We start from the raw sequence: 16,187 nt of genomic DNA, 5'->3' as shown, positions 1-16,187 counted from the left end.
TATCTTTTTTCTAAAGAGAGGAAGAACAAGATGCAACTGCAGTTCACTTTTTATATTATCAATTGGAAGTTGATTCATCTTTACTTTTTAGTCTTATGCCCAGAGGTTATTACTATAGGGCAGAATCATGTGCATATTTGAAATGTTTTCTGTTGCATTCAAAGGCTACATTTGGTATGGTTTTATTTAGATGAATTTATAAAAAGAGAACCCAGGGCCTTATTGTGTGCTAGGCAAGAGCTCTACCACTGAGCTACATTCCCAGCCCAAAGAAGAGTCTTTAGACTGTCTGTATGGCTTAATATACATTTTAGAATTGAGAAACTAGCTGAGTAACACAGTGGCCAGCACTGCAAGACTATCCTTCAGAAATCAGGCACTCCCTGGGTTGTCTTCACACTGCCTTTTCTTGCTCTTGCCTTCCAGCTTCAGCTGCACCCTTCCAATTGCCTGCTTCTGCAGAGGTCTGGCAGCACCTGATGAACCCAGCCTAATTCCATCTTAAGATTGGGAGCCATCTTGTCACAAAGTCATGAAAAGTTAATTTCTGTTTTAGTATAAATTACTACAATTTTTGAACTTGTTTGGAATTCCTGCCCATACCTTGAACTCACTCATGCCTGGCTCCCCCTGACCAGATAACAACCCTCTCTGAAACCTCAGCGGTGCCTCATAAATTCTGATGTTGGGATCTGAATTTACTCCCTACCTTGAAATATCATGCCATGTAGATCATTAACCTGGTATGTATTATGTTTGTCAAAATCCTGTTAGCTGTAAGTTCTCAAGAAACCCCTCCTTTGCAGCTTTTTGTGCTATAAAACCTTGTTCCTAGAGATCTGGGGGGTTGATTTCTAGCCTGTATTAGGAGAGATAGGCTCTGATCAGCTCTCTTTGTGTACACAAATACAAACTTGCTTTAATTTGATTTAAAATTGGAGTTGGTGGTCTTTTCTTTGCTTCAGGATTCAACATACCAGGACAGCAGTTCTTGCCTACTATGAGTCATGTAAGCCTAGAAGCAAGGACAAAAAACTTCCTCATGAAGAGGCTACTCTTGACAGAGTGCTCCTTGTTAATTGATCCATTTTCCCTCTGCTTACCATGGACTTTCCCATCTCAGATGCCACGTTGGGCTCAGGGCTCTTGTGTTGGACTTCTGCATTCTGTAGTAGTTTCTGGCTCCCACTGACTTGACTTCAGAAATACTTGCCTTTGACTTGCCAGCACCATGTTGACCTTGGCTCCGCCTGACCTTGAAACCATTATATATGGCTCAATTACTAGCTTTTCTGAAGCATCTCCACACTACTCCATACACAAACCCACTGTGTCTCAGATTCTCATCCATCTGGTTGGGTGGAAACCGTGTTCCTAATCCTTTTAATTCTTCTTGACCAAGTCTTTAATTCCTGATTTTTCACAATCCAGCAATAAAATGTGATTCTAAATGTAATTCCTTTGAGAGTATTAGCTCAAATACTGGCCATAAGTTTTAAAGGTATATGCTTATCATAGCCTGTTTGCCCCTCTTCTGTTTTTGCTCCCTGTTTGGTCAAAGTTTATGACTTATCTCCTGTCTTTATTAGCCACTGTGTGCCATTCTAGAACTCTTTGAAACAAAGGTGTTTAGAGACTTAGAAGAGCATTGTCTCTGATGTCAACATTTCCAGGAATTAATAAGATGATGTACTAGATAATCTGAGATAATCATGTGACTTTTAGCAAAACAAATTTATTCACAGCTACTTTTATGTTTGTATTAGCCAAATATAAAAATTATTCCGCATTCTCCAAACTCAGGCTAAATAACAGTGAGAGGAAATTCATTTGCCTGTCAGGAAGATTTAAAATTTTACCATGGTTGGATGTGGATTGCCTATTGTCATATTTTTCAATAATTTCAGAATCACATAGGAACACCCAAACAAGCAGCAGATCGAAAAGCATAAGAAAAATAACAACAGTGCTCTTATTAAAAAAAAGAAAAATTCTCTAGGAATGTACATTAATGATCATATTCACATGTAGATCAATGGATTTTAGTTAGTGTCTAGTTTCTTGACGAGAAGGGAAGATATAGTGTTGTCTACCACATTTGTACCAGCCACTTCAACAATTGCACTTTCAGCCTCTGTTTGTAGCTGCTCAGCCCAGCAGTCCCTCCTATCCACTTGGCACCGTGGACAACCTCAGACATGAGGCTTCTGTGAAGGTGATGACTTTGAATCTCAGACACTGAGCTCACATAGTAACTATGAGTACACACAGGTCTCCATGGCCAGAAGAGAAAAGGATGCCAGAGTTAGAAGCCATTAGCAACTCACAACACGCAGAAGAATGAGAAGTCAACTTAAGGAGAAGAGTAAGGTACACTGCATGTCCCTGTCAGTACAAAGGCACATCCCTCACCAGTGGTGCTGAAATAGGAGTTAGGTTCCCAGGCCTGGGCAGGCTTGAGAGTTCTCTACTACCATACTTTAGGTTTGGGCAAGCAGGTAAGTTCCAGAAAATCAAGTCTCATTCTCTGTTAGCTAGAATTGCTGTACTTTTCAGTCTTTCAGATAATAAAAGGAAGCTTTAAAGAGGCTCAGTTTTCCAGATATTTGACTCCCTGTTTCTGCTTCTGAGGAATAGTTTTATACCTGGGGATACATAGTAATATTATTTCCTCCTTAAATTAGGCCAAAACTTGAGAGATTTAAAACATTACATTTCACTTCACATAACTTGGGAATAAAAAAATTTAAAATGATGAATATTTTAGGTAATCATTTTACCCTAACCCTTACTTTAAACCAAACAGTATTGTTTGGGAACAAAATTTTCTAAGACAACTATATAGAAACACTAGACCAAATGAATTGCAAGTTAGCACATTTGTCTCTGCAGGCAGCCCTACAACATTCTCCTTTTTCCCCAGGGAGTTCAGGAACAGAGAGCCAGGACATTACCTGTTGTGCAGCTGACATATGGTACTTGAGGGGTGACTGTCATGATGTAAATGTGTCCATGGAGAGCAGCTCGGTGCATTAGAAGCCAGGAAGAAGAAGAAATGATTAAATATCCCCATCAGGGTGGTTCCTACCTGGCAGGCTGCAGAAATGCTAGAAAACCTAGTGTTTATAACATGTTCATTAACATTATCAGATTCTTATTCTTATAAAATTTGAGAAGAATCGCCTGATTGAATAGACCTTTCCAAAAAAGCAATGTATATTTTAAGTCAAAACTCAAGATTATCTTCAAAGCAGAATAATGTCTAAATCTGCTCATTAATGGAAAGTCTACTTAAGTTTGCAACTTTGCCATTCCAAGTTAAATCCTGACTTTGAAACATCACTGGCAAATCTGAAAGTAAAATAAGAAAAAGTGAAGCAATGGAAAAACCTCCCCTGGCTCACAGTGTTGAACAGAAGGTATTTCCAATCCTCAACATGTGTTTTAGTGCTTTCTTTTATGAAGAGGAAAGATCATTCCATAACGGTGTCATGGAGATCACTTCAGAAGGAAAACAAATTTCTCTCGAAGTAAGTTACCTTTATTTTTGCATTTGTAAAAGAGACAACATTTAGAGAGAGCGATTCTCCAACTTAATCTCCTTCTCTATGTACTTTGAAGAGTATCATCTATTCTGGAAATAGGCCATTAAATCAATTTTCCTGGCAGAAAGTGAAACATGGATTATTGATTGGTTATTTACCTAAAATGAAATTGGCACTACATGAATGAAAGAGATGTAGATACTCATTTTACTTATGGTGTCCCAAGTTCAAATATATATATTTTTTAAGAACAATTTTTCTTTAGAACATCAATCTTCTCATTTTGTAGTAAATAAGACACTAATATAAGAAAGCCAAACATTTTTTGAGAAAAAAAAACTTTCTCAAAAGATTTCTATATAATATCTTTAAAAGTAGAAGCGTGGTGATAAAGGTACATATGAATCAATTGTCACCAAAAAATACTATTAGAAGCTACACCAATATCTGTTTTCAAATAACTACAACTTAGTTTTTCCTGAGACTGTGAAAAATTTTCTAATCTACTATATTTTTCTGTACCTTCCAGGCAAGAGCCATTTATAGTGAGCAGTCAAAAATGGGTTTTTCAACAACAACAAAAAAATGGGTTTTCCTCATCCATTAGAGAAAATAGTGAGCATTTGTTTTATCACACAGGAACAAGTTTAGCCAACTATGCATCCCACCAAGTGACAGTGTTTTTCTTGGCAAAGGAAAGAACTGGGTGATTTCTTTACTCATGCCGCCTTCTCTGCTGCTTCTATTTTATTCTTCCCTACATGATATAGAAATAAATGAGGAATGAAATCATATTTTTATAAAAACCTTTAATAAAAGACGAAAAAATGCTGTCTGTGTACATTATACCTCCAACTTCATCAACAGAAAGCAGAGTTGAATATTTGTTCCTATAAACCCACCTGTTTTCACCCCTTAGCGCCACATCGAGCTTCTTGCAGGATCCTGCAGCACTGCCCACACCATTCACTTCTCTACCCTTTCTTCTCCTTCCTTGAGTCCACGGTTAAGAAACTCACACAGGTACTATATCTGGATGTAGTGTTCCGTATACTGTTAGGTTTTTGACCCATGAATTACTTAATGAAATAAAATAGATATAATAAATGTATGAATATGATCTTTAGAAACAGTTATTTTTCCTTAAAAGTGGTTCCTAAACTACTCATAGGGCCACCTAATTTGTTCCTGGAATGCAAAATAGTCATTTGTTTGTTAGTCATAATACAGATATCTACATATGACCCATTATCTCAAGACAATTGAATTAATAATTATTGTAGACCAAATCATAAAGGAACAAGATATGGTCCTAATGTCAAAGAACTCAGTTTTGGGGAAAGTTAGTGAAGTAGACAAAGTTACTGTACAGTCTTGGTGAATAACAGAATAGAAGCCTGTGCATGGTACAGAAAGGCATAAACATAGTTTTGTTCATTTGTTTACTTATTGGAGGTTCACTGAAAGTCCTTCTGCTAAAAATAAGCGTATTCTTCCCCAAACCTGCCATGCTGTTGTGCATGAATTGACAAGGAATTAATCATTAAGGATAACGAGCTGCTTCCCCAAAGCTTGCATACAATTTGATGTTACTTGGAAAACACTGATGCCTTAATACCTGTTATCATATTAAAAAGGATTCACTCATTCTGAAAGGGGGAGGACACAAGATATGGGTGCTTGGGTGAGAAGACAATTTAAAGGCTAATTCATGATACAGCCCATTAGGGACTAGCTCAAATGGGACATAAATTCAGGACTAGAAAATGGACCAGCATTGTGAAGACATGAACTTGAGAGTGACGAGGGCTTGTCCAGACCAGACTTCTTAAAAACAAGGCTATTACTCACTGTTCTCCTAAAATTAGATCACTAATTAATCAATCAACAGATATTTATTAGACACATTTCTCTCATAATATGTTTTTATAATATAGTCTTGGGAGTCAAATCAAGACCACCCTCCCTCCTCTTTCCTATGACTGATTAAGGATTTTCTCATATCCCAATGCCAGAAAGATATCAAGCAAATATAATTTTAAAAATCAAAAACTAAGATTTCTGATGCCAATGCATTAGAAGTTGCTGGCTCAGATAGTTGCTGGCTGATTTTCCTCCTGCCTCTCCCAGACAGGATTGCTTTAGATTGACGTTGCCATCTTTATATCCTCTCTGTTCTCTTTAGACAGTCACCAATTTCTCTTCTCCTTACAAGACAGCTGGTACACTCCACCTAAACTTTCTTTAATCATCTTCATCAGTTTTCTTTCCACCCCTTCCCTAAGCAGATGAGGAAAAAATTAAAATTTCTAAGTGTTTAAAAGAGTAAAGTTCAAGAGAGGCCAAATAATGACTCAGTATCACTAACTATCAACAAAATTTGAGGCCACAATTGGGTTTCAGATTTGTCTCCAATTCTCCTAACCCTTATTCCACCAAGATCAAGGAAAGAACACTTCTTATTTTCACACCATGTCTGCATAGTACCTTTGAACGTTGCAATTCCATTGTTGCTAAGTCTACCATTTTTCTTCTAATTGACAAGAAAAGATATACACGAGTTCTTGAAAGGCATGTTTATTACTAATGAAAATAGCACACTGATATACACAAGAAAAGACACTTTTATAAATGTAAAGAAAATGTTTGTTTCTAATTAGCTAATATTAAGACTAGACATTTTTAAGAAAATTATACAGTTACATGAATTTATTTGATCCCATTTAGGATAAAATATCATTATAAGTAAGATGAAAAAGAAAAATCCTTCATTACCCATACTCCACATTGAACATAAACTAGGGTTGTACACTATTGCACAAGAATCACAGTCTTTATAGATAAGTATACCTATATCCTCTGATACCATTATTATTTTTTCCTATATATGCCCTTAATCACTAAAGAAGAATTATAAGAAAGGGGAAAAAATAGGATGAGGAATCATTTAATCTCAGCTGTAGTAAAAGCTGTGTAGTTGAGGGAAAAGGTTTAATCTATTCTGAGTGAGTGGTTTAACTTTGTCTTATTAAACTCATAAGAGCAGTAGTATAAGGTTTTAAAACTCATGGGTCAAAAAAAATTTCCAGGCAAATTCTTTAAATCATCAATTACATTATGGTACTCTCCCACCTTCCCACCTCCAGCCAGGATGCTTTATGGAACACAATGCAACAGACTTGAAGACTGTGACCTTCACATCGATTTTCTGCGTTTATCACACATTTGGGAACAGAATGAGCAAGGATCCTGACTCACTGCAGCTGGATTATAAATGAAGAAGATTGGCCCCACCCGTTTCTACTGGGAATTGTTAGAAACATATTAGAGGGGGAAAAAAACCTGACCCATATTATTCTTGGCTAAAACATCTCAATTTAATAAAGATAAGTTATTCTCCTAAATCAGCTGTTTCCTTATGAAATAAATATGTTGTCTTCCCTTCCCATTGCAAAATGGAAATCCACTCTAGGACTGAGAGACGTCAACGTGCCCATGGTTGAAAACATGGAAATGACACAAAAGTACAGCTGCCAACTTATTTGTGTTGGATGAAATGGAAGGCAAACTTAGAAAATGAGCGCACAAATGAATAACTAGCTCAGGTATCATATAAGTGAACATATTTTTATGTTTTAGAGTCTACAAAAAATACTTGTGTAGTTTCCATGGTTTTGTCAGAGGTAATATTAAGTCAGCGCTGTTCACCTACATTACGATTCACTACGCAGCCACAAAACAAAACAAAAAACAGGACGTCGGAAGCCAATCCAGAGTGACTAAATACTGAAGAATTAAAAACAGAGGTGGAAATAAAATCAGGTAAAACCCACACTTGTCTTATTATGTGAAGTAAATATGATGTTAGGCCACATGAATGTGAACAAATACCCTTCAGTCATTGCAATGGTGAAAACGGAGCCCTGTTTACCAAATAAATCTCCATTTACCCAGAACCCATGAAAAAAGCATCATGTAACTCAATGATAAAGGCTGCATCTATAAAACTAAATACCTTATAAATCTGGAAAAAATTAAGTTTGAGTTATTTACCGTACATTTTTAGTACTTTACTGCATTTTATTGTCTTCAAATAAGGTGACAGTCTTTCTAAATATTATATTGGTAGGTTAATGACAATCATCAAAATATTTCAAACCTCATTCATACAGCCTAAATGAGAGTTTGGCCTAAGATTTTTAAATAACTACTTAAATTGCCTTGGGGAAAGCTCTTGTACTCACAGAGCAGAGGATTATTGCTGGGGAAACTGCATTCTGCAGTCTTTTTCAATGAAGTTCAGCTACAGAAAAGGTAAGATGAAACTCTTTATTCCTAAACTAAGGCCTTCTGTATTTTTTTTCCTAATTCCTTCACTCTTCCATTTCACTGGTATGGAACAGATATTAATGTAGGGCTAAGTAATTTGCTTCTTCATGACAAAGTCATGTAAAAGGAAATCAGAGATAGTGATGTGTGTCAGAATTCCCAAATCCCCTCTTCACTGCTTGGCTTGTGGAAAACAATAATCCTACTTTGGCTCAGTCTGTACTTCTCCTAAGTGCTTCACATGGTGACCTAGTCTGGACAACCTTTATGTCCACCTAGAATTCAAATGGGTGGCAAGCATTCATTCAAAGAGTTGCCTTCTAGGGTTAATTTGTGACTAAAAAAAAAAAAATTTCATCTAATTTCATCCAACACAAATAAGTTTTGAGGAAAAAACTTTAAAATCTTAAGCAGAAAATTTTGGAAGTTTCACAAATAAAATCAAGCATTTAGTAGTGACAACTATCTTTATAATACTTATAATATTTTTAAAATCATTATCAATTATTTTTCAAATTCATCTAGAAGAAAATGTCCCATCAATGGCTTGTATCTATGTTAAACTACTTGAGGATCCATTTTGTGATTAGGGAACAAAAAGAAATATTAAATGGAGATTAGGGAGCTACACACACACACACACATACACACAGGGAGGAGAGGGGAGGGCAATGTTACCCATATGTACTTTGCAAAATACCTGGATATCTTAATGGTTTTCCCTAGGTTAACAATGCATGTAGCTGGCCCTAATATTTAGTTTATGCTGACCTCATAACAAGTAAAATTGGCAGTAATCAAATTGAGAAAAATAAGTGAACCAAGTATTTTATCTTATAGTTATTCTACTTCTGGTTAATTATATCCAGTCAGGAAATTAATCAAAAGGTTCAAGATTATTTTTGGCAAACATAAAGGTGTCCAACATAATATATATGCATTAATAATAACCTACTGCCTATGCAATTTTGTATTAATTATTTAGCCTTCTTCTTGCCCCTTCCCAAAGCTACCCATTCAGGAAAAAAAACTAGCAAAGAAGAGGAAAACTTCTATTTTCAGTCAAAATTTATGTACAGTGTGGACTTTTCCAACTTATACAATTTTAAGAATGTTTTAATTGCAATGAAAGTCTCATCCTGTTTTGTGTAAATAGGGATATATACAGGAGATATTATACAAAAGAGAAGCATCACCAATGAGCTAATCTAACATGAGGTAGTGAAGTGCTATTTTCCAAATTAATATGCCAGCAACTACAGAAGAACCAGGATTTGCCCGAGACATTTTTTGATTTCAGAAGCAGTCAGGGAACCTATTGGTACTAACTGAGTCCATCAATCCATCAGCAAAACTTGCTACCTATGCTGTGGCCTTGATCCCAAACCCACTCCCTCCCTGCCCACGTGATTAAATTCTTCTTTCTACTAATAGCAACTGTCTAAACGTTACACATAAGTACTATTCTGGAAAGCTTTAAAAATAGGATATTGATGAAATTAAATAATACTGTTAAATATGCCCAGGAAATTCAAAATCCTGATAGAAGCATCAAATATACGCCTAATTCTATTTTGCAGCAAAAGATTGTTCTTTTCTTCGGCAGTTTGTACAAAAACAAAAAGAACCATTCTATTTAAATAAATGTCTTTCCCCTTCAACTTGAAAATAACAAACATGATACAAAATATTGACTTACTAAGCTTGACTCCTTGTAATAGGCTCACCTTATTTTCCTACTGGGAAACCTGAGGCACAGTTCTTAGGAGACACCCTCAAAGATACAGAAGCAGACAGAAATTGCAGCCTTACGTCTCAGGTCTGACTTTTTTTTTTTTTCCATAATACTTTTCAGAATGAGTGCAGCTCTGAAGTTCTGGAAACACAGTTCTTGGTCTTTGTAGAAATAAAAATCATCACATCTCAAATACATTCTGAAAATTTAAGCTGGGAAAAAAAAGTATGCCCCACATTTACTAAATTTTTTAATAGAAAATTCTTCTCTCAACAGTGTTCAAAATCCAGGTTAATGATATGACATCGATAACAAGTGGTCTCCTTCTTCTGTAGGCTCCAATTAGTGTCAAAACAGATATTTGGGTCAGAGTTCTTCCCTGTCATTAAAAGAGAGAGAGAGAGAGAGAGAGAGAGAGAGAGAGAGAGAGAGAGAGAGAGAGAGAGAAATTCGTTGGAAAACCAAGAATGTACTGAAAATGTGTTTTTGTTGTAATACATTGATCTACATTCCTAAAATCACCAATGCTTTCTATTTTCCTTCTTTGGAGTACCTCTTTTTGTACTCTGCTAAAAAAAAAAAAAAAACACTACAAGACCATGCAATGATTTCACAGACTCCTAAATTAAGTCCATTAACATTTTCTTGGGCTGCTTGGTGTACAAGAATGGTGAGACTAAGTAAAAACTGAAAATGCTGTATGGACTATGTGCCTCCATTTTTTCAAAGCCATCTTCCACCTGTGAACATCCTCACAAAGGCTGTAGAATCTGTGTGGAAATTCTTTTGTTTCACAAGATCTTCTTGTTTAAATCTCTGTTTCATGGATGTTTTTTGTGTATTTTAATGTGAGGCAGTATATCATAGAAACAAGGAGGTCATCATCTACTTATCCCTAATTAGGATGAATCCTTTCTTGGAATGTCTTGGCCAAGAGCTGATGTATTTTTAATTCAGGTAGCACATTTGGGCAGGTGGTTCTGAAGGACTTACAATGGGTTTTAGAAAAGACAAAAACATCATTGATGTTCTTTCTGTTGCATACTACTGAAATAGATCCATGGGACATTTTCTGGCTAGAGATGCAGAGATGAATGAACATCGCAGTTTTAAAAGGTAAACACCAGTATTATTGCACTGACAGCTTTCAGCAAGGATTGGAAGCACTTCCTGGGAGCCAAACCAGATGCCTAGAGATTATTAGAGGTGTTTCCACCATGCATATGGAATTTAAAAAGCAACTTACTTGGTTTATTTTGATGGCCATTTGTTCTTTCTAGAAGAGAGGGATCATGAGTCAAGGGGCTACCCATTGGAGAAAAAGTATTTGGAGCAAAAGAGCAGAGGATCAGTTCGGGGCCATGACTATTATCTAACCATTGGACAACTTCTTTTACACACAAATCATTCTGGTCAAGGTAACTGACTAGGACCCATCCATGAGCTAGCACTTCTGTGAGGGCAGCAGTAGGACCAAACATCAATACCAAATTAAAAATCTCACCACTACAGTCAACTAATGCCCACAGTGGTCTCTTTTCAAGATAGTTTATTTCTGTAACCTAAGTCTTATTGTGGATTCTGGAGAACAAAGAAAAACTTGAAGGAACTTGCTCAAAATTCATACTGAGTAGAGCAAATGGAAAGAGACAGAATGAAACTGCAATAATCTTGACAGAGGGAGGAGGTACACTTTAATGAGATTGTTATTCAAAGCATACTGAAATGTATATAGAGATGGAAATGGAAGGATGTGCTGAAATATGTGAGGATTTATGTCTCCTCAAATGCCTTTCATAGAAACCATCTATGAAAACTACTTTATGGAAATGGATTACTGGCAAGATCTATGCAGATAAGAGAGAAACTATGACATAGCTCAGGAATCTCTAGGCCAAAATAGGTAGGGTCTTAGTCTGAAATCTTCTCTGTCACTGGCTATCATTATCATCTTTAGTAAATGTCTTCATCTGCCCAAGACTTCCTTTCCTCAATTAAGGAACATCCAACTTATACAGTAATCATAAGAAGTAATGAGATAATCCATATTTATATACATAAAGAGCTCAATAAACGTTGATTATTACCAAGACCTCTGTCACATGAACAGGAATTACATGCACATGCTGGCTGTACTACTCTAAGATCAGCTATTAAGATCAGGGGTCGGGGGCTGTGGTAAATGCTTACATTTGATGCTCTCTCACAAAAGCTGCAAACTCAGGATCATTGGCATACAGTTCCAAAATTCTCATTCTCTCTTGAATTTCCTTAAACAACAAAAAAGTCACATACTGCATTAGAAAAACTTCATCAGTCTTTTGGAAGATTTAATTATTATAAGGAATTGTGAGATTCTGGGATATCCAGGGAAGAGCTATAAGGAAGCATTCTCAAAATGGAAGGTTCTATATGTACTATTAAATATTGCATGGACTGCTCTAACCCCAGCATACATTCCCGAGAAAGTAAGTGGGGCAGGAAAGAGTATTTACTAATAATGGAAACGAGTCACTTGGTGGGAAATAAGGTACAGCTCAAAGTTGAATATTTTTGCATACCACATTGGCTGGGAGATATCATAAGGTGAGAATGAATTGTGAAATATTTTTCATTCTCTCTCAAAGCCTGTGCACATACACACACATACATCAGTAGTAGCAGCAGCAGCAGCTGCTCCACAACAGAAATGCAAAAGTTTCCTACCTCTTTGGAAAGATTAGTGCTCTCATACATCTGTCTGATTTCTTCTCTGCTCAAACCACCAATCACTGCTTCCTTAGCAGAGCTGCAGAAGGCATGCTGAGCATAGGGTTCCTCATATTGATCACGCCTGGCCTTGCGGCTTTCATACGCAGGGTTGTACTTCACAGCGTTCTCAATGGATGAGAGGCTGTCTGGCTGCCTGCTGGAGCCAAAAGAAAAAAGATATGACTGATTCAAGTTCTTTGGATACTTTATTACTTGGAAGACTATTTGGGATAAGATTTCTGATGGGGTAGAAAAAGAAAGGTAATAGACACAAATGGGGTGGGGTAACTGTGAAGTATCCAGATCTCAAAAATTATTTGTAAAGTTTCATCATTATTATCTCCTCAGCTAAATGGCAAACGTCCTGTGGCACTATTTCATTCATCTTATTTTCTCACAGTGCCTGAGATTCAATGCATGTTGATGGGAACTGTCTGTCAGTGGATACTATTTCATTAAACAAATACAACTGCATCATTCTAAGAGTTAAACATATCAAAAATTAGTGTATAACCACACTGAGACTCTGACACAAATACAACTATAGGGAGATGGGAGCATCTGGGCTTCAAATTCAATTCAGGTCTAAAAATATTTAATGGGCATTGATTGTACACCTAGGACTGTTCTAGATGCTAATGAAACAAACAAACAAAAAAACCCTGAAATCTTTGCCCTGAATGAGATGATAGTCTGGTGAAAAATCAGAGTCAACAGGAAGCATAAGAACAATGATGGAGGTATGTCCTGGGTGCTCTAGGGACCCAGGAAGGGTACCTCCTTAGCCAAGGCAGAGGGAGAGGGAAGGAAGGATGCCCTTGGGTAGCGCTGGTAGACTCCAGCGCTGGCACTGTATCAATTACAACCAGGGACTATGACCACAAAACAACCCAAGTGTCTTTGGATCCCTTGTCTAACACACGGGTCAGGCTTTATTTCCCCCATTAATGAAGCCATGTTTAATTAAACAGAGAACCAGATTTCATTTCTTGTCAGATCCTTACCCAGATTTATAATATGGTTAATTACCCCTGGGTATGAGCTAAAGGAGAACAAAATGTAACAGAGCTGACCTTCGACAAGGGAAACTCACTTTTCCCATCTCATCTCCATCGATCCCACTCCACATCTCCCCCACTACAAAACAGGCATTCCAGCCACACTCAAGGTGCCCTTCCTCCAGAAGGCTCAGGCATGCCTCCCTGACTTGAATCATGCTCATTCAATTAGTTGAGAAGTCTCATCTACTCCCTTCTGTCTGATAAATACCACAATATTTAAATAACTTTAAAAGGCTCTCCCCAGGGCAAAAATTAGTTCATTCCTCACCTAGGCCTCTTAGCATCTCACTGATGGTGTTACTTATGTTTCTTTTCAATGTGACACTCCTTTGAGGACAGGGACCAAGTTTTATTCAACTTTACAGCTCTCTGTCCAATATTTGACACATAGTAAATGCCAAGTAAATGAGTAAACAGAACATTTTCTTCCATCAGGGAGTTCTCTTCCTTATTTACCGGAAGGGCCGCTCTCCTTCTCTTGGGACATGCTGAGCCTGAAGAGTCTTGACAAGGAAGAAGATGATAATCGAAGAGACGAGGAGAAGTCCAACTACAGAGGCTATAGCGATGCCTATGACCAAGGGCTCAGACACAAACTCCTCACAGTGCTCACCTCGGTACCACCAGTTCTCACCCACCCGGCATCTGTAACAAATGCAAACTCTGAATCACTCTGTTCAAAGTGGCAACGAACAGCAGAACCTTTGGTAGGACTGGGGAAAGGTACACATATAAATGCCAATCATGTGAAGCTTCACTGAAGAATCAAATATATGGCCAAGAATGTAAATCAGTGGTTCAGAGCCTAACATGTGTGAGGACCTGGATTTGATCCCCAGCACTATAAAAAAATAAAATGTAAAATACAGAATGAAATATTATTCAGCCTTAAAGAAGAATGAAATTATGACATTTGCTGGTAAATGGATGGAGTTGGAGAATATCATGCTAAGTGAAATAAGCCAATCCCCCAAACACCAAAGGCTGAACGTTTTCTCTGATATGCAGGTGCTAATTCACAATGAGGGTAGCTAAGGAAGATTAGCATTACTTTGGATTAGACAGAGGAGAGTGAAGGGAGGGGAAGGGGTATGGGGGCAGGAAGGATAGTAGAATTAATCTGATATTATTACCCTATGTACATATATGACTACATAAAAGGTGTGATTCTACATCATGAACAACCAGAAGAATGAGAAGTTACACTCCATTTATGTACAATGTGTCAAAATGTATTCTACTGTCATGTATAACTAATTAGAACAAATTAAAAACTTAAAAAATAAATAAATAAATAAACCTCATTTTAATACTGATGGCCTTATAATCATCACTGAAACCCCTAACACAGTTACTCTAAGTACCTCAATAGCACATATTTAGACAAAATTTTTAAAGTTCCAAACTTAAATAATAAACTAAACTGGGTATATAATTCAGGACTATTAAATGACCCAGTCTTTACAAGAGAATTAGGCAGCAACCATCTACTTTCTGGAAATAATTTCTATGATAAATATCATAAGGATTACCTAAAAATCATAGGTGTTAACCCCCCATTTTCTTCAAAAGTATCTATAACCTTTGAAGCTCAAATCTCTAATTACAGCATACCTACAAATGGCCCCATGCCCGGGCATAATGTCACACTTTCCGTCGTTCAAGCAGAAGTCAGGCTGTAGGTCACAGAGACTCTGACAAGGCAGTTCATCCACACTCATGTATCCAGGGTAGCATCTGCACTTGGCTTCTCCACTCCAGGGGTCAACCAGACACTCAGAAAATTCATTGCAGGCCTGAAACTTGCAAGGATTGGCTTCATCACCTAAAACATCAAATGAACCAGAAAATGATACAAGGAAAGACAAAGCACAGGAACTGGGGTATAGGAAGCCCCTCATTAAAGCTCCTCCCTCAAATAACACAGGACAACACTCATTCTGTACCATCAAAGTACACCATCACCCGACCTATAACACAAAAAGTTCTGATACATCCTGGACTGAGAGTTTTTCAGTTCCTCTGAAACTCAGAGCCAAATCATAAAACTCCATGATCTGGGCAATCCCCTACATGTTTTATCGAGGGAGTATATAGAAGCTTTAAAATCAATGTCGTGTAACTATAGATCTGAATTGTACAGTTTTCAGAGACCATTCATTCTCACCAAATCTACCCTGTTATAGTTCACGTGCACACACAGCTATGTGCCTACCCAACACTGAGACCACAGGGTGAGAAGTGAGAGCCCAGGGGAGAACTGGGAGGAGCCTCAGGGATGGATATAGCCCCATAAGAGGAGTCTTAAGGACAGTCTAGATTTGTGGAAGCCAATATTAGAAAAATAAACTATCCCTACATCCTCCTCAGGCCATTCGCAACAATATCTTGGCTTCAGTAACTAGTAACTTCATTTTTCATTGATAGGGTAAGGAAAAATGCCAAAAAATTAATTAGGACAATAAGCCATCAAAACTGATATAAGACACTAACTATAATGGGCCTTCCACCTATCATGGTCTCATCATAGGCTCTTCAATCTGTGAATGACAGATAGGCAAATGGTGACAGAGATACTGGAAAAGAAGGAAACAGGTAGAAATGATCCATAGACTCATCTGTATGAAAAAGTATGAAGTTAACCTAAAAGAAAAGGAGAATAAAAAAGAAAAAGAGCATACTCTCTTCGTTTTCAGAGATATTAATATTGTTTTGAAAAGCCATGAGTTTCTTGCTGCTCTGGAAATTAAATTTTGTATAAGTTTA

The 16,187-nt window shown here is 37.1% G+C and overlaps 1 protein-coding gene across 1 annotated transcript in view; it reads right to left on the bottom strand.

The window, feature by feature from the left end:
• Positions 1-9,348: 9,348 nt before the first annotated feature.
• Positions 9,349-16,187, bottom strand: part of Impg2 (interphotoreceptor matrix proteoglycan 2) — an 89,243-nt gene continuing 82,404 nt past the window's right edge. The window contains exons 15-19 of the mRNA XM_071615827.1: positions 15,036-15,246; positions 13,878-14,066; positions 12,316-12,526; positions 11,800-11,879; positions 9,349-9,821 (exon numbers count right to left, since the gene is read on the bottom strand). Coding sequence (XP_071471928.1) covers positions 9,791-9,821; positions 11,800-11,879; positions 12,316-12,526; positions 13,878-14,066; positions 15,036-15,246 — 722 coding nt within the window. The 3' untranslated portion in view covers positions 9,349-9,790. The remainder of the gene's footprint in view (positions 9,822-11,799; positions 11,880-12,315; positions 12,527-13,877; positions 14,067-15,035; positions 15,247-16,187) is intronic.

This window comes from Marmota flaviventris, chromosome 8 (assembly GCF_047511675.1).
Source record: "Marmota flaviventris isolate mMarFla1 chromosome 8, mMarFla1.hap1, whole genome shotgun sequence".
Taxonomy (NCBI): Eukaryota; Metazoa; Chordata; class Mammalia; order Rodentia; family Sciuridae; genus Marmota; species Marmota flaviventris.
Note: the sequence above shows the minus strand (reverse complement) of the source record. Positions and strands in the feature narration are given on the sequence as shown.